Source organism: Pyrgilauda ruficollis, unplaced genomic scaffold, assembly GCF_017590135.1.
Source record: "Pyrgilauda ruficollis isolate IOZ18807 unplaced genomic scaffold, ASM1759013v1 scaffold46, whole genome shotgun sequence".
In the NCBI taxonomy this organism is placed as follows: Eukaryota; Metazoa; Chordata; class Aves; order Passeriformes; family Passeridae; genus Pyrgilauda; species Pyrgilauda ruficollis.
Window position 1 is genome coordinate 1,481,414 of NW_024526155.1, and position 20,337 is coordinate 1,501,750.

Below are 20,337 nucleotides of genomic sequence, written 5' to 3' on the forward strand. Positions count from 1 at the left end.
TCTGCTCAGCACAGTTAGCATAAGGTACTTGAATATGTATTAAAAGATGGCAGCAGAAAAAAGAAGCTTTAAAAAGTTTAGGTGTGCCTACATGTCATGTAGATAATCAGGAGAATTTGTGCACTTGGTTTGAGTGCGAGTGTGATAGCCACACATTGCCGTAGCAGGAGGGCTGGAAATGAGGTGAGGTGCTTTCAGAGAACTCTCTCAAATGCTGTTTTCTATTAGGTGCTAAAGCTGATGGTTTGGGCACTGAGAGCCTTGCCAGGTTCCCAGTAGGGGACTGATTCTTCACACATCTTTAAGTGCACAGCCACTTAATAACTTCCCAGGCTAAAATGCTTTCTCCCATCAAAAATTTAGAGCTTTGTGGTGTTTATTTTTTTGTGGGTTTTTTTTTAATTATTATTTTTTTTCAAGAGACTCAGTGTAAGTGAGCTGGAAATATCACCAGTAGCTGTGATTCAAGTGAAATTCCTGCTGCTAATTACACAGGCTTTTTGCTAAAGGTAGTAAATAGAAATCATTCATGGGTCCTTAGAGGCCTCAAAATCATTCAGTATTCAGGGTAAATATATCAGGGAGCTTCATAAGAGAATAATTTTAAAACAAAGCCTGGTCAGCTCTTTAATAATTTACTGATTGTGATAGGAAGGAGAATATCTAATAACTAGCAAGATTGGCTTTCAAGTAGAAAATAGATTAGTGTTAGAGGAGCATTTTTTCAAAGAATCATAATTACTATTAGAGAAACATTTGGTTATCATATCAGTGCTTGATTGCTTTACAAGCACTTACTGAGGCAAAGGCACTTTATGTGATTGTTTAGGAAGCTGCAAAGACAGATTTATTCACATGACACTTGTCTGAAATAGGGAGCTCTCAAGCCTTGTCAAGTCCAGTCTTAGAATACTGCAAGTGGTCCACTGAAAGGTTTTGTATCTGATGGCTGCCTCTGTTCACTGGTCTGCCATGGGAAGGGATGCTCCTGGACTCAAAGATGTTCCAAGCACTGGAACACCTCTCTTATGAGGCTTGGGGTTACTCAGTCTGAAGAAGAGAAAGTTCCAGAAGGCAGCAGAGCCCCTCTAGTGTCTAAGGGAGCTCCAAGAGAGCTGGAGAGGGGTTCTGGAGGGACAGGACAAGGGGGAATGTCTTTAAAGTGAGAGAAGTTAGATTTAGATTGAATATTGGGAAGAAATTCCTCCCTGTGAAGGTGCTGAGGCCCTGGCACAGGTTATCCCAAGAAGCTGTGGCTGCTCCATCTCTGGAAGTGTCCAAGGCCAGGCTGGACAGGGCTGGGAGCCAGCTGGGACAGTGGAAGGTGTCCCTGCCCATGGACAGGGGGATGGAATGAGATGAGTTTAAGTTTCCTTCCAACCCAAACCATTCTGGGAGTCTGTGACTTTGGCCAGCTGTCAGCTATTGAGTTTTATTTCTAAAAGCTGCATTTAGGGTAGCTATAGGAATTCAGTGGGGAATACGGGCTCGCACAGAAAGGCAAATCCTTGCTGTAGGATATCTTGCATCTGCTGATGGTGCTGACTATGGCAAACCCAGGTTACAGCCTGCAGGAGAACATTAATGGGAAAAGAGAAATATGAGCAGTCCTTGCCTCCATCCCCCAGGCTTTGGGTCTGTTTTGGTCCAAGAGGCCCAAGGAGTTGGCCACTGAAAGGGCAGGGCCAGTGGGGTTGGTGAGCTTGGCTTTGTGGGAGGTTTCAGGCTCCAGAATAGGGAAGATGAAGAACCAGCATTTGGGAAATGTAGAGGGAGGGGGTCCTTGCACCCTTGTGCAAGTCTTGAGGGAGTCTACAAATATTAATTGTTCACCTAAACACCTTTAGATGAACTTTGCCATGGGATGGGATGTCAAAAGACGAGGGAGAGTTGAATTAAATAGTGAAGGAATGGGTGGCTGGGGTTGTGTTTCCTGCAGGCCCTTTGTCCCTATCACCACGTTGGCCTGAGGAGGAGATTGCTCCTTTGCTTCCCAAGCTGCTGAAGCTCTGCTGTGACTCTGTGTTCCTGCCTCCTCTGCTAATGACTGTTAATGACACAGCACTGAGAGCAAAATATGGCCTTAATGAACCCTGATGAATGGCTATGTCTTAAAGAGGAATTAAGTGATATTTTTTGAGGGGGGGAGAGTGAAGATACATTAATTCTAATTACTTTTACTTTATGGCACTCTATATTTTCCAAATAACTGATAAAGTTTATGCTTGGCTGTAGCACTGCAGCAAATTCCTAACAAAAATTATTTGCTATCATTATGTTAGCTTATAAATTTCTCTGTAGATTTTATTAGATAAGCTTCATGAGCAATCCATTAAAAATGGGACTTGTGAAATTTGCAAGTTCTCCATGTAGTTTACTTGAAAACATCCAGGTTTTCCTGAATGAGGAGTGCATAATGGATGTGACTCTTTAGTCACAATCATTGGCACATTGCAGGGGCTGGTGCTCTGTGTGCTGTGCAGGAAGAAAGGCTTCCACCTCCTGCCAATGCTCAGCTGCTTTCTTTATGTGGGCACAAATCCCCTGGGTACAGCTCAGAGAAAATAAGGGAACAATTTATGGTTTACTCTGAGCTAATGCAAGTTGTTATAAATTTTAACAGGACTGGTTTACTTTTAAAGAAATTCCTAATGTTCTAGGCCTCTTGCACTTTCTAGAGAAGTTCCAATCACAGAATTGCTGAGGTTGGAAATGACCTTTAAAGGTCATTAAGTCCAACTGTGTCAACACAGCAGCACCACCAGGTTCAACTAATCCAGGTCCTCAGTGCCACATCCACAGGGTTTTGGAGCACTTGCAGGGAGGGTGAGTCCCCCACTGTCTGGGGGAATCACCCTCCCTGCAATGCCTGGCTACCCAATCAATGTAGAAATTTTTCCTACTTACTTTCTCTACTCTGTACTTCTGGGATACATCCATGTAGTGACAGGTTCTGATTTTATATCTGCAAAATAGAAGTGAAAAACCAGATGTAGGTTTGCACGTGTGTGAAGTGCTGAATGCTTCTGGCTTCTCCTTTCTGACAGACTGTGCTTTCCAAAGTTTCACAAGCTGGAGTGGTTGAGACAACTCTGCCATTTTTCATTGATTAACCTAAATGGCTTATACTTTTGTTTGTTTTTGTTTGGGTGTTTTGGTTGTTGCTGGTTTTCTGTTTGCCTTTTCAGGTTGGTGGTTTGTGTGGTTTTTTTTTTTTTTTTTTTTTTTTTGTGTGAAGTGTACCTTGTAGAACCTTAGCTTCCAAGCCAGGATTCTGCAGTTTCTGGGAAGGAAGACAGAGTGAGGCAGTGGGAGAAGTGTCTGTGATTTGTCATACTGTCCTTGGTGTATGTGGGGGGAAAAATGACTTTTAGATATTCTAGCTGGAGTTAAACTTGTCACAGCTGTTTATTCTTCCTTGTAACTTTCTAAAAAAAAAAAACCAAACCCAAGAGATTTCTAAAAGTTTTTAGAATTAGTCGTTTTTTTCATTCATGGTATTGCCTGTTCTAGAAACTGGGCTTGGAGTAATCTTTAACTGGAATGCTCCCTTCCTTATAGCTGTCAAATGCAGCAGCTATTTTTGAATCCCAGTAGATATAAAGGTAGAATATCACTTTCAGATGTTTTGCTGAGGTTTCCTATTGCAAGAGGAATCTGAGTTGTCTGAATTAAGTAGCAACAAATTCGTGTCCCCTGCCTGGAGGAGCTGTCCTGCTCCTTGTGGCTGATGAAAAGGCCCTTAGTTCCCCTTTGAATGGCAGCATCCTCTGGAAAGCTGTGCAGAACACCTGCTTGATGATACAAATGTCATCCAGATCCCCACTTCACGTGGGTGTTAATTCAGATTAATTTTGTATCAAACAAAACTTGTATGGAAGCTTTCAATGAGAAAAGTGAGCAGCTTTGAGCACTAGAACATGAGATGTATCATGGTACATGATGGAACTTGGGTAAAACAGGAGTTTTACCTGCTCAGTGCTTTGGAAACAGCTAAAAAGAATAGGATTAGTGGGGAAATATTCTGTGCAGGGAAATGCACTCGAGGTCTCAGTGAGTCAGAAGGTGGCAGCAATGACACTGACATCCCTCTGTTGTGCTTTACCTTGACAATAACTTACAGCTGGCACTGCAAGAATTGCAAACTTAGGATAATGGCGAAGAGCTCAGAGGGATCTTATCAATACTGAACAAAAATAAAAGGTTGGCTGAGCAATCTGTCCGTGCCCAGACTGTCCCCTCATGGAACAGCACAGTGCAAACTGAGCCACCTATTCCTGCTGCTCAGAAAATCCTCTCTGCTCCTCCAAGGCCTGCTGTGGATCTGCAATGCTGCTGGCCCGGGCTCCTTTAGCCTGGCTCTGATTTCTCTGGCCCTGCCATCTCAGGCTGCACATGAGAGCTTTCCCCACTGAGCACAATCAGGTGCTTTTTTGGAAAATCAGGTGATTTTCCAGAGGGAATATCCCCTCTCCCAGGGCAGGTTCCACCCACCCTGAGTCTGCAGCCAGCACCAGGAGCCAGGTGCTGCCCCTTCTGCACTTCAGCCAGCTGCAGTGGAGTAGAGCCAGGCAAGCTAAACCTTGTGTGTTACAGCTGTCTCTGGAATTTCATTAATTGTGGTCTATAAATTCAGCTACACCCATGGAGAGCTGTGCTTTCTTTTAGAAAGATGTTTATCAAGGTTGTCGGTCACATCCATATTTTCTGAAAAATTCCTGTGCCCAGGATTTTTCTCCTGGGAAGCTGAGAAGCCTCAGAGAAAAGGAAAACAATTCTTATCTCATTTGCTTCTCCTGTGTTGTGCTCATGTGGAATGTGTTTGGAGATTGTTTACCCACAGGTGATTGTTTCACTGGGTTCTGCTGTGAGTTGTTTTCACTCTTTGGCCAATTGGGGCCAAGCTGTGTCAGGACTCTGGAGAGAGTCACCAGTTCTCATTATTATCTTGCTAGCATTCAATTAGTATCCTTTCTGTATTCTTTAGTTTAGTATTCTTTAATATAATATAGTATCATAAATTAGCCTTCTGAGAACATGGAGTCAGACTCATCATTCCTCCCTGCCACGGGGGTCCCTGCAAATACAATAGTCCTCTGACTCTTATTCTGTTATATGGGAAGATAAAGTTTAAATTCAAGACTTGCTGCTAATGAACAACTGCTGGGCTGTTTGACATTTTCAGACTATTTTGAAGTTGCCTCCTTGCCACCTTTCTGTTTACGTGTCTGCCTATGGTATTAATAGATTGCTTTTCCATGATCCAGCATTGTTAAAATAAACTGCTAGATCCAGGTCCTTTTAGCATTTCCCAGAAGGTGTCATTGTGCTCATGTCTAAAGATGAACTTGTATTTCTGAATAATTGATGACTGGTAGTTAATTTCTTTATCTTCAGAAAGGAAGAAACTTATTAATGAGGATAATGCATGAGAGATCAATGCCAATGTGTGTGACATCGATTAATGATTTCAACTTGTAACCAGGTTGGAAAAAGCAGCTGGGCTCTGTATTTGAGCACATAATTATCTGTAATTTTGCTGATTACTTGGTGGGAGTGGAAAAACAGATAAGGCACCACTTACAGGGTACAGAGAACTGGACAGAGGTCTTTTCCCTGATATTCACTGAGCTGGCTTATTATTAACTCCTCAGTGGTTAAGTTTATGCACAGATGTGGTGTGGGTTTATTTTTCCTGTGGTGATGGCATGCCTGGGTGTGCACGTATATATCTATAAAAATGGATAAATCTGCACAAAGAAGTGAAACTAGTGCTAGAGAGACAGTTTGTTTCTAATAATAAAAAATTGTAATCAGGAAGGCAGATGGTGAAGTTGCAAATGGTATCAGGAGAATGACCTGAGGTGTTAAGTTTCCTTTCCTTAACACCATGATAACAAAAGATCAACAGATCATATTCTACACCCAGACTTTCAGTGCATAATGTAAGGAAGTGGAAACTTTTAATCTACCCAATGAAGTTTACCTAAAAGTTTCACTCATTAATCCTGTGTTTTAACCAGGATGCTGCCTAATAAGAAACTCTGTAATGAAAGCTGTAAGTTGTGTATTTATTTGTGAGTACATATTTACTGCTTGCCTCAGGGGAGAAAAAAGAGTTTGCTGTGTTGAGCTGACTGATCTTGGTGTGTATTGAACTTGTCAAAGCTGAGGTTCTCTTTAAAGACCCACTGGTGTATGGAATGAAGCTTCTCCTGTACCTCTAGGACTCTGCCTAGAGCCAGACTTGAGGGAGAGCTATGTTTTGGGGACTTGTGTACCCTCAAAGAATCCTGTAGAACTGCAAAAAGATGTTTTCCCACCCTTCAAGAAAAGCACATGGGCTGTGGAGTACTCCTTTCCAGGCAGAGGAGCTGTGATGTCTGCAGCAGAGGCAGCCTGGCTGTGTCTGTGAGTCAGCTTTCTGCTGGAGCTGTGAGATGTTGTACACACTGCAGGGGACCGGAGGAGTTCCTCTAACTTCCCATTCTGGAATTGGTATTTACGTACTGGATTGGCTGGATTGGTATTTACATACTAACTTTTTTGTTAAATACTTCAAAAACATACCTATTGATTCAGTTTTGGGAGCTGAGCTTGTTTAATGCGTTTCTTTGATTAAATGCATCTGCTGTCTTAATGTGACAGTGCCTTCAGTTGTTTAGCTCTTCATTCTGCTCACCAGAAATACAGCTTGTCCCTGGAAAAGAAAGACTTACTTTTTTTTTTTGTCTCATCTGACCCAGTGAGGGAACAGTTTTACCGAGTCAAGACGCCTCAAGCAACAAGCTCAAGAAAACGTCAGAGTTTATGTCAATGTTTTCTTTTTTAAGCCACTTGAGAGTTATTAGTAACAGCAAAATAAGCTGTGGTGTTGTACAGCAGGATGAGATCAGACTTAGAACTTTTCTTTACCATTTTCAGAAAATAATATCATGTAATAGATACTAGCCTGGAAATGTAGAAATCTAACTAATTCCTTTTGTAGGGGTTTTAATTCTTCATGCCAGCTCCAAAGCCACCTATTATAAAAGCCTTTGTGTGTGTTACTGCTTGGTGAACACCTGAGTTTTAGAGCACAACTTGTCCCTGTCTTTCTTGATGGTTTATGAACCAACATTATGGCTCTGTTTGAATTTCAGGAGCTCCCTTAGCTGTAAATGAGTTATACTGATGGCATGGCTCTTTATTTTTAAATTACACATTCCTTATCTGCAGCATGTTTTCTCATTTCCCTTCTCCAGCCTTACAACTTCTTTTAATAGCTGGATTTCATCCCACCACTATAGTCCTCAAAGATGCTGTTGTTGTCTGGAAGACTATTTCAATCCTCCTGAGTTACAAATATCTATTGACTTTGCCAATAACTGAAATAATTTCAGACTTTGGGATTTTGTGCTTACATCTGCCTAATTTTAGTTTATCCTGTTCTTGCTGCAGTCATCCTGCATCTTGTATTTTTTGTTTTCCTTTTCCACAAGACTTTTTTAGTTCAGAAAATCCTTCATAAGGTTTTAGCCTGACTTTAGTTCAGCCTAATGTTTGCCTTTGCACTATTTGATGTCCAAGATAGTTGTCTCTTGTCAGTTTTTTCCTAGATTCTTGTAGGCAATTTATTTCTAACCTTTTTTCTCTATCCAGATCTCCCCTCCCACCCTTCTTCACCTTGCTGATGATGCAGACTTCTTGGTTTGAAAATCTTCCCTGTAAGAAGTATTAAGTTTCTCTCCTTTTCACTCCCTGAGCTCCTTGGATCTCAGGAAGTCACTTAGTCTGCCAATTTTTTTGTCATTCTGAACATGAATGCCAGACTTGCTTCTGTTTCTTCCCTTTCCTTAATTTATATGAAAACAACTTTATTTAGAGTTTGTTTTTTACAGCTGTTCTTTGATACTGCTTTATGCACTTCTTACCAGCACCATCCCTGTGTTTCAAGACTTTCTGTTCATATTGCCCAGGCAATTTGCACTGATCTAAGAATTATTCCAGTGGTTTCTATGTCTACTGTGCTGGCTGGATCCTTTCTGCTGCCTAGCAGATTATTTAGTGAGGTTTTCTTCTTGTTGTTCTGTTCTCTGCTCTCCCTTCATCTACAATTGTACTCATTTGTGATTGTCCTTGTGCTGAATGAAAGATAGAGGCATGCCTCAATTCCTGAAGTGATGCTGACTCCTAAAGAGAGGGTCACACATCATTGATTGGAGGGGTTTTAGGGCTGGGCATAGGATTTGGTTGCCCAGGGAAGCTGTGGCTGCCCCTGGACCCCTGGAAATGTCTGAGGTCAGGCTTGGAGCACCATGGGACAGTGGAAGGTGTCCCTGCCCATGGCAGGGGTGGCACTGGATGATCTGTAAGGTCCTTCCAACCCAACCCTTTCTCTGTTGAGATACAGGGTCCTCTCAAGCTCATTTCTGGCTCAGGCTGTGAACAGCTGAGGAGAAGTATTTGCTGCAAGCTGATGCTGTCTCTGTTGGCTCCCAGGGTTGTGCTCTTGCAGTCAAGGACTGCCACGTGCAATTCTTCAGTGATTACTCCAGAACCATAGCATAGTTCAGGTTAGAAAAGACCTTTTTAAGCACATTGACCCAGCAGTGCCAAGCACACCAACAACCCATGCCCAAGTGCTACACGCACGTGCCTTTTAAATCTCCCAAAGCCAACCTCTTCCAGTGCATGACCAGTCTTTCAGTGAAGAAATTTCTGGTTATCCCTTCAGGCTGAGTCCTGAGGACATCCTGGCCCCTAAGAAACTTTCATGCTCTGTGGGATTCACACTCTCTGAACCTGAGAGAAGCAGAGAACAGAATGATCAAGACAATTCTTATCTCATTCGCTGCTCCTGTGTTGTGCCCAAGCAGAATGCAATGTGGATACTGTTTACCCAGAGGGATGGGGTTTTGTTTCCTTGGCTGTCAGGGCCAAGTGTGTGTGCAGACTGTCGGCTGACAGTCACAAGATGCTGTGCAGTTGAGCTGGGTGCTTGTGCAGATTTAGTTTAGATGTAATGTAATATAGTGTAATATAATATAGAATAATATAGTATAATAAAGTAATTAATTAGCCTGATATCAATGGAGTCAGATGCATCATTTCTCCCAGACGTCGGGCAAAAATATCACCGATAATACTCCCGTAATTATAACTCTCCGGCGCTCTCGTAGTATTTAAAATGAAACGCCAGGCGGTTGTTTCAGACGCACAGCGGCGCTCCCGCCGCGGTTCGGAGCTGGAGCGCGGCCGTGCCCGGGGCAGCCCCGGAGCGCCCGCAGCCGCCGCCGGTCCAACACCGCCCCCTGCGGGCCGGCGGGGCCGGAGCCGCCAGCGGGGCCGGGCGGGAGCGGCGGCGGCAGCGCCGGGAGCGGGCAGGGCTCGGCGGCAGCCGGCAGTGCCAGCCCTGCTGCGTGACTGCCCGAGGCTGCGCTGGTGGCCGCACAGGTGCTCTGTCCGCCTGGTCACTGCTCTCCTTTTCCTGTGCGAATTCCAGCCCAGGTGTCTGATCCGGACTGAGTGATCCCTATTCAGAGCCTTGGGCTCCCCTCCTTTTAGCATTTTGGGTCAAGAAGTTAGCTGTCGGCGGCAGTTCTTCGAATTGTGCCCGGAATTGTTTCCCTGCCTGTGCCTAAGCCCTAGGAGTGCCCAGGGCACGATGTGACTCGGTGTTCAGCAGTGAACTCCCGAAAGTAAAGTGAATAAGGATGGAAATTACTATTTTCAGCTGTAGGTGCCCGTGAGCTGCTCGTAGCAGCCCCCCCATCAAACGGCAGGGCTCGGGGGGACCTATCTCCTCCTTGGCTCCAGCAGAGGGTCTCTCCCTCCATCCCATCCCATCCCCGCGCCGCTCCCGGCCCCAATCCCACCCCCAATCCCAGCCCTCCGTTTAACGCCAGCCCCTCGCTGCCTCGCCATCCCCGCCGGAGCCAGGGCACGAGCGGCAGACCTGGCTGCGATGCGCGATGCTGCGCTCCAGCCGCTGCCGCGGGGCGCCGTGCGTGCGCGCAGCCGGGCTTGAATAGGCACCGAGCGCCCCGAAACCTGCCCTCCGCGGGGGCAGCCGCTCCCCGGGGGAGGGGGCCGGGGGTGCCCCCGCCGCGGCGGGGCAGCGGCACTCCGGCGGCTCCGCCGAGCAGCACCGCGGCTCCGGCTGCCGGGGCCGCCGCCGCGCAGAGCCACCAATGCGGGGGATACTGGCGGGGAGGCAGCGGCTCCGCGGCAGCGGGGAGGGCAGGTGAACTCCGGGGAAGGATGACCGGCGTGGCCGCGATCGTCTTTTTCCTGCAGCTCTTGCCCAGGGCGGACGGACAGGTCTTCCCAGGTGAGTGATGCCCGCCCGGCCGGTGCCCCACTCCTGTATCCCCCGGTACCCCGGCCGCGGGCGGCTCTCCCGGCAGCCCGAACTCTGCGCCTCCAGCCCCGCGGCCTCGCGGGGAGCTCCCGGTGCCATCCGGGGAGCGGCAGGGCATGGAGACGCCTCGGAAGGCGCTGGCCATCGACAGCGAGCAGCCTCGGTACCCGCCGGTCGCGGAGGCGCCGGGAATGGGATGCGAGGGGCTCTGCCCGGCCGTGCGGGGGGTCCTGCCGGGGCTGGGGGGACTCGCTCCTGCGAAAGTTGCGTGTGGCAAGAGGTGACAGCATCGCCTTTATTCTGGGATTCGCGATACGCGAGGCGTTTTTTGGTGGTAAAGAGCGTTTGCGAGCCCAAGGCAGGAGTTGGCTCCCGCGGGATGTGCGGCGCGGGGGGAGCCGCTGCCTTTCCCCTCCGGTCAGGGGAAGGGGTCTGGGCTTGCCCTGGGATGTTTAGTGGCAGCTGCATGCCACAGCTCCAGGAACTTTCTCGGGGGCTCAGGCACTCGGGTCGGCTCCTTCCCGATTGTCACTTTCTCTGTCGCTGATATTAAGGAGTACTTTGCTCCCTGACATGTGTACAGTAATAGTAGCCAGCTATTTTCCCACTCCTACGAGTTCCTTTAGGCATAGTTTGAATTACTTGAAGATGACAGGTGCTTATAGAGCTGGCTTTCTCTTCCTGTGCTATTCTGTAGGTAATCCAAAGCTACATGGGTCTTGTTTTGCTCCTGGATCTTGCATTACATTAATTTTCTCACTGCAGTTTGTGCTCATGCTAAAAGACAAGCAGTTATAGCTTTCTTCTCTCTTGACTTAGGAAAAAAAAAGTATTTTAAAACTACCTGTATGTTTAAGATGAGTAAAATTTCCCTGTGTTGTGTCGCTTAACGTGGGGATACATCTCACTGCCTGTGACTTAGGCGTGCTGGAGGCACGAAACTAAGTTGAGTTCATCTCACACACAAGAAGGTTTTTGTGACTCGAAGCAGCAGCTCGGATGACTCTGTCTCGCTGTTTTAGAGCAGCAGTAGTGGCGTGTTGGAGATGCTGAGCCCCGTGCCCACCTTGCCCCGAGCCCTTGGGCTCAGGCTGGGCTCAGGGACGGGGCTGGCTGGCAAGGGCCGGGCAGACCCTGGCCCGAGGAGCTGCTGTCATCAACCCCGCTGGCTTTGACACCACCGGGATCGTGTTTACATTGCTAGGCAACTGCACAAAGCACAGATTTATTAGAGAGGCTGGGAAATCTAACCTAGTTAAATAACTGCTTCCTTGAGTAAGCAATATGTGGAGCTATTTATTCCCCCCCCCCCCCCCCCCCCCCCCCCCAACTGTTTTCGTGTTCTTGACACTTGTCATATCAATTGTGATTAGATCCTGGGCTTTTGATGAATCATTTAGCCAGATGCTTGGAAGGAAGAGTGTTCTGGGAAATAGCAAAGTTTTAAGGGGGCAGAAGACACTTTGTATTTGAGGGAGATAATGTAATATGAGCTAAACACATGAAAAGTTAACGTATTTCAATTATTTTTAGGAGAGCCACGAAATATTTTAATTATCAGTTCAGTGGAAAGAGTAACTGTGAGAGGTTTTTAAAAATCATTAGAATCCCCTTCTCCCTCCTATATGAGTGTGCGTCCTGCCATACAAAGTAAGAGACACTGATTTTAACAACTGCTTTCTGAGCTGCCTATAGTACTGAAATTAGGAGAAAGCCTTCTACTCTTAAAATAAATATCTGCTGTGAAGTGTATCGGTCTGGACTGTGTCCCTGTAGCCGATTTTGGTTTGGGTTTGGTTTTTTTTTTTTTTTTTTTTTTTGAATGGTAAAAGCAAAATTTTGCAGGTGCACTTTGTCCCTGAAAATTCCGTGAAGTTTGGAGCGGCTCCAGCTAATGCCATCGGTGTCTTTCCGCATCTTCCATCAGGTGGTGCTCTCTCCATAACTTTTAGGATGCAAATACCTCCCGTCTCCGATTATTTTTCAAAGACTACTGCGTTTATACAGCAGCCTTTTGTTAAACATCCCGAAAAATCACTGTGCAGGTTGTTGGCTTGTTTTTAAAAAAACTCATTTTCTTAATTGATCGCTGGACTAGGAAATAGGAAAGGCACAAGTCAAGAGGAAATGTGGTCAGTTCCTACCCGATTTGCGCCGCTGCTGCTGCTTTGTGTTATTCCCAACGTAAAATTAGGAATACTACAAAGAGAGAGCAGAATGCTCATGGTTTCTCCATGGAATACCTCATTTCATCCTGAGGGAGCTGGCTACCACTCATTTATTTATGTAATTTCTCTATCACTCTATTTATAACTTCTCCCCAGCAATTACTTCCCCTTCCCTGCAGTCTCTGTATTTGTTTGTAACTCAACATACGCTTTTCAAGGTTCTAAACTTTTTGTCAGCTCTACGGTCAGCTGCTAATTTAAATGCTTTACTTTTCCATGCACGACACAGAAGTACCACCAGGTAATGACAGCGGTACCCAGTTCTTTTCAGGATTTTAGAACAGCATTACTCAAAGGGAAGTTCTTCTGAAAGTCCGTTTTTTCTCCCACCAGAGCATGTGGGGTATTGCTGCAGTTGCCGCACACTTTGCTATTGTCTGTTTTGAGAGTATTTTTAGCACCACAGGGGGATAAATAGAGAGATTAAAGTAATTTGCAGCTGTGAAAAAGCATCCGGGGGAAAGTAGGACAGAGGGTTTACATGAAGGCTGTTGACCTGAACACCAGATTATTTAACACTTGTTTTTCTTCTGATGGCAGTGCTTAATTTAATTTTTCCCCCTGTCCTGCTCCTTGTTTTGCTGGCAGAGCTCGAACACTCCCAAAAGCTGCTGCCACATCGCGAAGTTGTGGCAACTGAGAGTTCATTACACAGGGCTCGTCCAGCGAGGGGAGAAGATGAAAAGGGAGCAAACTGCAAGGAAATTTTTGGGAGAAGCCTTAATTTAGTAGGAGTTCATTTGCTCAGGTTTCGCTGTCAGTAAATTGGCGGTGAAAAACGGGCCTTTCTGAGCGAGCTGCTCTGTGTGGCAGTTGTTAACAATGCAGCCATTTAACTCAATAATCACTTTTCTCTCCCTCTGGGGAGCTGTTAGCGCCACAATTCCACTTTATTTTTATCCCCGGCTGGCTCGATTTGTTTTCTAATACATAAACAATTAATCCTAAGAAGGTGATGTTGTGAAACTGCCTCTTTCGACAGCGGCAACGAAAGGTCACTGTGTGCATAAAGGCGTTCGTGGATCTCTGAGGGATAATCCTTCTCTTTTACAAATGCAGAGTCCTTTTTAACCATCCGCCCTCCTGCAAGTCCCTGAGCTCTGCTTCTCTTGTTTCATTGTACTTTTAAAGTCTGTTATGCTCTGCGTGCAGGCCCACGTGCTCCAGTTTTCATTAATATTACGGGAATGATTTGGGGCACTTACTGTAGAATATTAAAGTATATATTTTTTTTTTCAGAAGGCACCATCATCTGTTGCCATGGAAACCCGAATAGTAGTAAAGATGTAGGTCTGAGGCTTTGAACCTCGAAAGCCATGGACAACGGTGGTTTCTTATAGGAACAATTACTTTGTACATGAAATCCAGTTAAGTGGAGAGAAGAAAGAGAAATAAATTGATCTGTTCAGCATTGCTCTGACAATCCTCTTGAATAACATTCAGCACAGAAGGATCAGTGTCTCTGATTCTCTCTGTGTGTATGATGTGGGTTTTAAAAAGCTCATTATTTATCATAATAGTTGTTTTATGCTTCTGGTAATTTCCATTGTGATTTTATAAGTGAGGTGCACGAATGTGTATTGGCAGGTATTGTTCTTTGCTTGAATGGGAAGCACTGAATGTACAATGGAGACGTGTGCATTGGAACTTAAATATTTTGGCAATGGGCAAATTTGAGACTGATTTATTGTGGCCCTAATTAAGAAAAAGAATAAAAATAGCAGATGTTGTCTGAAATCCACCTACCAAAATCTGATTGTATACATGGGTTTGCTCACTGATGAGAGTGATAATACTTCTGCTTTCCCACAGAAATCCTGCAGCCTGGTTGACATCCCCAGAAGCCCTTCCAGTGTTTGGGTGACGAGCAGCAGGATGTGTGTGTGTGCATTGCTATATAAAGCCCCCTGTCTTTCTAGAGAGACATCCCTTAATTTTTTATGGAAACTGCTGCAGTCTGTTTCCTCGGTGTTTGGTAAGGCACAGATTAAAAATGCAACTGAGCTTCCAAAAAATGCTCATAGGAACATTCATAGATGAGACTTTCCTTACATGTATTTGAAATAGCAGCAGCACGCAGGGGTCACCTGCTGCTGTGAACAAGTTGTAGTCCAGGTTTCCATCTGTGGAGCAGGAAACCTTCTGTGTCTCCCTTTGCCTCAGTAGCAGAGAGCTCCACTCCCCTGAGGAAGGGCTCGTGGGCTGCCATTCCTTGGCTCTGTGCTCATATTCTGTATAAGAAGATGGTATATGGCTCTTCTGGTATTTCAGGAACGTTTTATGGAGCAGCATTACTTGGCTCATTTAAGCCAATGTATTTGGCCTGGAGTCACTTTTTTATACCGCTCACAGTTTCTGGTTTTCTTATTTTTCTTTAGCTGGTGCCCTCCCCTGTTTGTGCTGGATGGTACTACTTGGATGTACCTTCATTTAGATAGTCTCTGCTTTTTTTTGAGACATCCTTACCTCCCTGTTACCCTACCACCTTCTTTGCCTGGTGCTGTCCCTTACATTTCATTTCCAGGCAAAGCCAGAGAAAAAGAGCAGGCACACAAAGGTGGTGGATGTTGTTGATGGCACCAGTGAGGACTTCTCACAGCCTGGCCCTATTTTTCTGTGCACTTGTCATTACACAACAAAAAAAAGGTTCATTATTGTGAGCTCTAAAGATCATACATCTTCATGGTAAAGGAGACAATTACTGTCTTAATCAGACTATGCATCATTTAATCAGTCCTGCTTGTTTTTTAATATCCAATAAATACATCCCATCTATCACTGCAGTTCAGAGATGTCAAATGCTTTGTAAACTGGATGGCAGGACATTGCACGTTCCAGAGGAAAATGTTGATAAGAAAGAAATTTCAGCTAAAGAAAACAAGGATGTCTGGAGAAAGAAGGCTGAATTCAGCAGTTAAGGTGTTGTTTAATGCCCCAGTTAAAGATGATGTAATTCTGGGAAGTCCTGGTAAAACAGGACAGGAAACCCCAGGAAGAAAGAACCTACTTAGTGCTTGGTCTCCTCTGGTTATCTTGTTTTCTTTTAAGTAGAGCTTGTAAATCAATCCAAGGCCAGTTGCTTGATTTCTTTCCTCCAGCTGGATCCCCCTGGGACTGCAGCCTTGGGAATTCAAACCGACTTGGTGAATTCTGCTGCCGTTTGAAGCGGTGCTGCTCATGTACTTGAAGAATGATTGAGCTGCTTATGAATTTTGGGAGGATGGGACCTGGCTCTTGTTCCTTGATATTTTTGAGTTCATCTCTCAGGAAGGCTGTGGGGTTTGACAGCTGATGATGTTGTGTGGGCACAGATCCGTGCTGCAGCCTGAGCAACCTCCGGTTACGCAAAGCTCTTTGTTCAGCCATGCTGCTCCCTTTGTGCTGGAAGTGCTCAAAGTGTCCCATATCTCATGTTTTCTTAGCTGAAACTGCTTCAGATCTGGTTTTACAGAGGAAACAGAGTTTATCACTTTTTTTTCCACATATATCCTTGTCAATCTCAGCTTCATTCCTGGTAGTGACTGTGTTGAATCACTGGGAAGCAGCTCCTGGCTGTGAATTCAGCTGTGGAGTGAAGGAGGGCTGCTCCACTCTTCTCCTCTGTGATGCTGTAAAGAACAACAAAATCAAGAGTATTACCACTTCAGCCAGAGTTTATCCATTTTTTGGTTGAGAATCAATCCCTCCTCCTTGAATTTGAAGAAAGTATCATTACCTGTGTGAGCAGAAGCAGGGCTTCAGGCTGTGCTGGGGATATTATTGGAATATTGTGCTTTTGACTCCAGCACTGCTGAATTTGTTGCTGCTACCTTAATCTGAACATGTGTGAATCTTCCTCCCAGTAGTACTGGCTCAAAGATCAGCCCTCAAGAGCAGAGGGGAGAAAAGAAACCCTAAATAGGCAAATATACCAACTTTGAAGTGAGCTTTCAGGATCTTTTCTTTAACTGCAGAGTGTGGAGTCAGGGATGGCAATGGTGGTTTTGTTTATTTGAGAAGATAATGATGATTTGTAGGAGTGAAAAGCAGTGTGTGATTGTGACCAACTAGTAGAAGTAGGGCACAAAGCAGAGGAGGAAGAAGGGAATTAACACAATCTGACTGCTCTATAATGGGCCTTTCTTCCTTTAGAAATGTTTACTGGAAGTGCAGCAGCATTTGCTGGATAAGCAGAAGAGCACTTCTCTCAGCAAGACGGGAAGCTGCTGAGCTTGATGGTTCGTTCCTCCAGAAAAGGGATTTGCTGTCAACATGTACCTACTTAGGTGGGGGCAGCCGAAATCTCTTTCTGCATTCCTAGGTGGGAATTCAGTGCTCTAATGGGAACAGTTGCTGCTGAAAGTGTAAAGTGCAGTGTGTTTCTACCCCAGTCAGTCATTTCTCAGGGAAATATTTTGTGGTTTTGATGTTTCTGCAGAGGTGTGTGGCTGAGAGGTAGATTTAAAAAGCCCCAGACAGCTGAGGCAAGAACCTGTCTGTGTAACTCTGCCGCTGCTTTCGGCTGGTACCAAGAATTTTTACTAATTTGGTCTTGAGAAAAGCACCAAGGTAAACAATAATGATCTATTTCTGTTGTTTTCCATTCAAGTCCACCAGTTTAAAAGAGGTGTATTTCTCTAGAAAGTCTGGTCTCTAGCTTGGGTGTTTTTGTCAAGTGGCTGGGCAGAAGTGCTCATGACCTTCTCTTTGTTACCTTTTCATCCTGGACTCAGAGGCAATTGCCGGTTTTGCAATGGTACCAACTCTTCTCTCCTAATGAGCCTCTAATAGAAAATCCCTTTCCCCTCTTAATTGTTTATTAAACCTGAAGGGATGGCTTTGTTGAGTAGTAACTTCGGAACCCTTGAAGAGCCAACTGCTAAATGCTTTAGAGGCATTACTGGGGTTTTTTCATACCCTGAAGAACGTTTTCTTTGCAGTTGTATAAAGGGGGAACAGAAACAGCAGCAGAAACATGAGCAGTGCCACAGTCAAGCAAGAAGGTGGCAGCTGACAGGATCCTCGTGTTTGGTGGGGTTAGTGGTGGAGACTGTGGTGGGAAGGAGAAGATGGTAAATTTATCACAGTAGGAAGAGAAATAGGAAAGGGGACTTTGCCAAAACAGAAACAGTGAGGAAGCAGACATAAAATAAGGCTCTGAAGTGGAGCTGGATGCTCTCAGGCTGAGAGGGTGGCTGGCCCTGATAGAATCTGCCTTTCTTTAAGTTAAATGTCCACCAGAGTCACTGTGAGATAGCTCATGGCTGCAAATTTTGCTCCTTAGCCTGAAACGTGGGATACATCACCTAGCTCTTGTCTTTAATTTCAGTGACTGAGCATCTCCCTTCACAAACCAAACTGATGTGAATATTTTGAATTTACCAGCAGCCCATTGTGAGTTTGCTTAGAAAAGCATCTATTCATCTGTTATATTTGCCAGTTGCTAATATTTTAAGAGCCTTAACCATGCCAGCAGCAGTTCTCCCTGTTGTTCCTCCAGCTCAGCTGGTATCTCATAGCTCTGCTCATGTGTTCACACGACAGTTGTGCACTGTTTATTTCAGTAATGGGAAGGAATAAGCATGTGAGAGGAAAAGCCTGTTATATTTACACTCTGCAGATATTTTGGGTACCTCAGTGCATCACTGGGCCTGGGTCAAGGCTGTGCCAGACAGCCCAGATGTGCCTCAATTTGTGCAGCAGCCAGCCCTAATTAAACATCCAGGAGCCATCACCCGCCTAAAACCAGTCACTCATCTCTGCCCCTTCCCTTCAAAGGTCGGGTTTTGAGCCTTTCACTTGAGACAGGCTTTTTGTGTTGCATTGCTGGCTCTGGCTGCACAGGGCACAGTCAGCTGATGGATTTGACTTTCAGATGGGTGGTCTGGCTGCTGTGCCAGCACTGACTCATTCCCTCTCTGGAAGGTGCCCTGGGGCCTCTGCTGCTCTCCTGCCTGGCAAGGCAGGTACAGAGAGCAGGGCTGGGTGGCTGCCAGCATCCCCCTGGTTCCACGGCACTCCTGTGCACAAACAGTGCACTTGGTCCTTGCCAGGGATGCTGCATTGCACCCACTATTTCATTTTGGGAAGTGGGATTTTATTTGTCTGCATAAATTAAATCTAAACCCACTTGGATTTTCCCCTAAATATGCTCTGAATAATTATTTTGTTGAAAAAAAACTGCTCTAAACCAGGTGGTTCCCTGCAGTTCTTGAGGTTCAAATATTCCATCAGGGAGGATGAATCCATGTGATCTAGTAAAAAATAATAGGTTTCAAAAAAAAAAAAAGAAAATCTAATTTTAAAAGAGATTTTTGCTATGCAAATGTTGGTCAAAACATTTCCCCAGCTTCCTGAATAAATTTTTTGTTGGCGATAGGGTTTCCTACGCAAACAGTAAATATTTTTATGATTAAAACATGGGAGATGGTGTATGTACTAACAGCTATCAGCACGTGGTAAGAATGATCAGAGAAGTGGAAAGCTTGGAAATAAACACAGTGTCTCTGTTGGCACAGGGATAACCCTGGAGACTGCCAAGGCCAGAGCCTGCAAAAAATAAGAAAGTATAATTAATTGTCCTTAAATGAACTTACCAAACAAAAATAACCCTTTTAAAGTAAACACTCAACTTTGCATCTTTTATAATAAAGCTTTTCCATGTACCAAAGATTTCCATGTTCTATAATGTGTTTATTAAGATTTCTGTGCATATTTATTGTAAAAAAAATTAACATACAGAGTACAGCTGCACTGGACATCTGCTTTACCCTTGCACTTTGATTTTCTAGTAATAATACAAAAGCATTGCTGATAATGGCTGGGAGGTAATGGTTTGGAATGTTACTTGGTGATTTCTGAAGGTCACTTGGCAGTTGTCTGTATGGAGTTTTGGTGTGAATTTTTGGTATGGGTTTTTTTGATGGTGGTTTTGGTTTGTTTGGATTTTTTAAGAGGTTTTTCTTCCATGCTGACGAGCTGCTACTGCTAACAGAATGCTCAATAAATGAGTGTTTCAGTGAAAGAAATATTAAATTTCCTTGTGTCCTTTAGTGTAATTCCCAGTGGTCATTGACTTCAGTGGGCCTTGCAGGTGTTTAAAACATGAAACAGCAGCAGCAGCATTAACAATACATAAACCCCAGATTTTTACCATGCTGCTTGCCAAGTGTAATTCATGCTGGAATTGCTGGAGAGAATAGAGGAGAGTGTTTGGATTATCCATTTAGGATTACCCCCAGAGTTCTTCCTCATAGGAGATGGCAGAAGGATCACTCACCTCATTCAGAATTCAGATGCAATTGCTATTAAAATTGAGAACATTTAGAAGTAGTTGCTTTATTAGTTTTTGCTTAGTGATGGTAAACTTTCAAATTTTTGGTCCTTAAAAAAATGTTGGAGTTGAGAATCTCAGGCAGAAATTTAGCAGAAATCCTGAGTAGTATTACAATGTAAATCCAGAGTAAGGTGTATACAAAGTGATTTTTGAGTGGAGGAGAGAAATCTGGGGGTGATTAATGCTGAGATTTTCGGGAGGACTGACTGGCAATTGATGGCATATTTGCATCAAACTGAACGTGGGTTTGAAAAGCAGCAAGTGCACTAAGGGTAGAGTATGCCACCTGCTGTGTTTGTATTTTAAAAAGTATATGTCAGGATGTTTTTTCTGCCTGGAATATTCCCCCTGAGCCTCCTCTTATTTCCAGGAGTGACAAATTAACATATTGAGAGTATACACAAGTGACAGCAATTTCTCCTCTTTTGAACAAAGATTTACAGTATCTAAAT

General features: G+C 44.6%; 1 protein-coding gene across 1 annotated transcript in view; it reads left to right on the forward strand.

The window, feature by feature from the left end:
- The first annotated feature begins 10,203 nt into the window (after window positions 1–10,203).
- PTPRT (protein tyrosine phosphatase receptor type T) overlaps window positions 10,204–20,337 on the forward strand; it is a 439,432-nt gene continuing 429,298 nt past the window's right edge. The window contains exon 1 of the mRNA XM_041478701.1: window positions 10,204–10,312. Coding sequence (XP_041334635.1) covers window positions 10,243–10,312 — 70 coding nt within the window. The 5' untranslated portion in view covers window positions 10,204–10,242. The remainder of the gene's footprint in view (window positions 10,313–20,337) is intronic.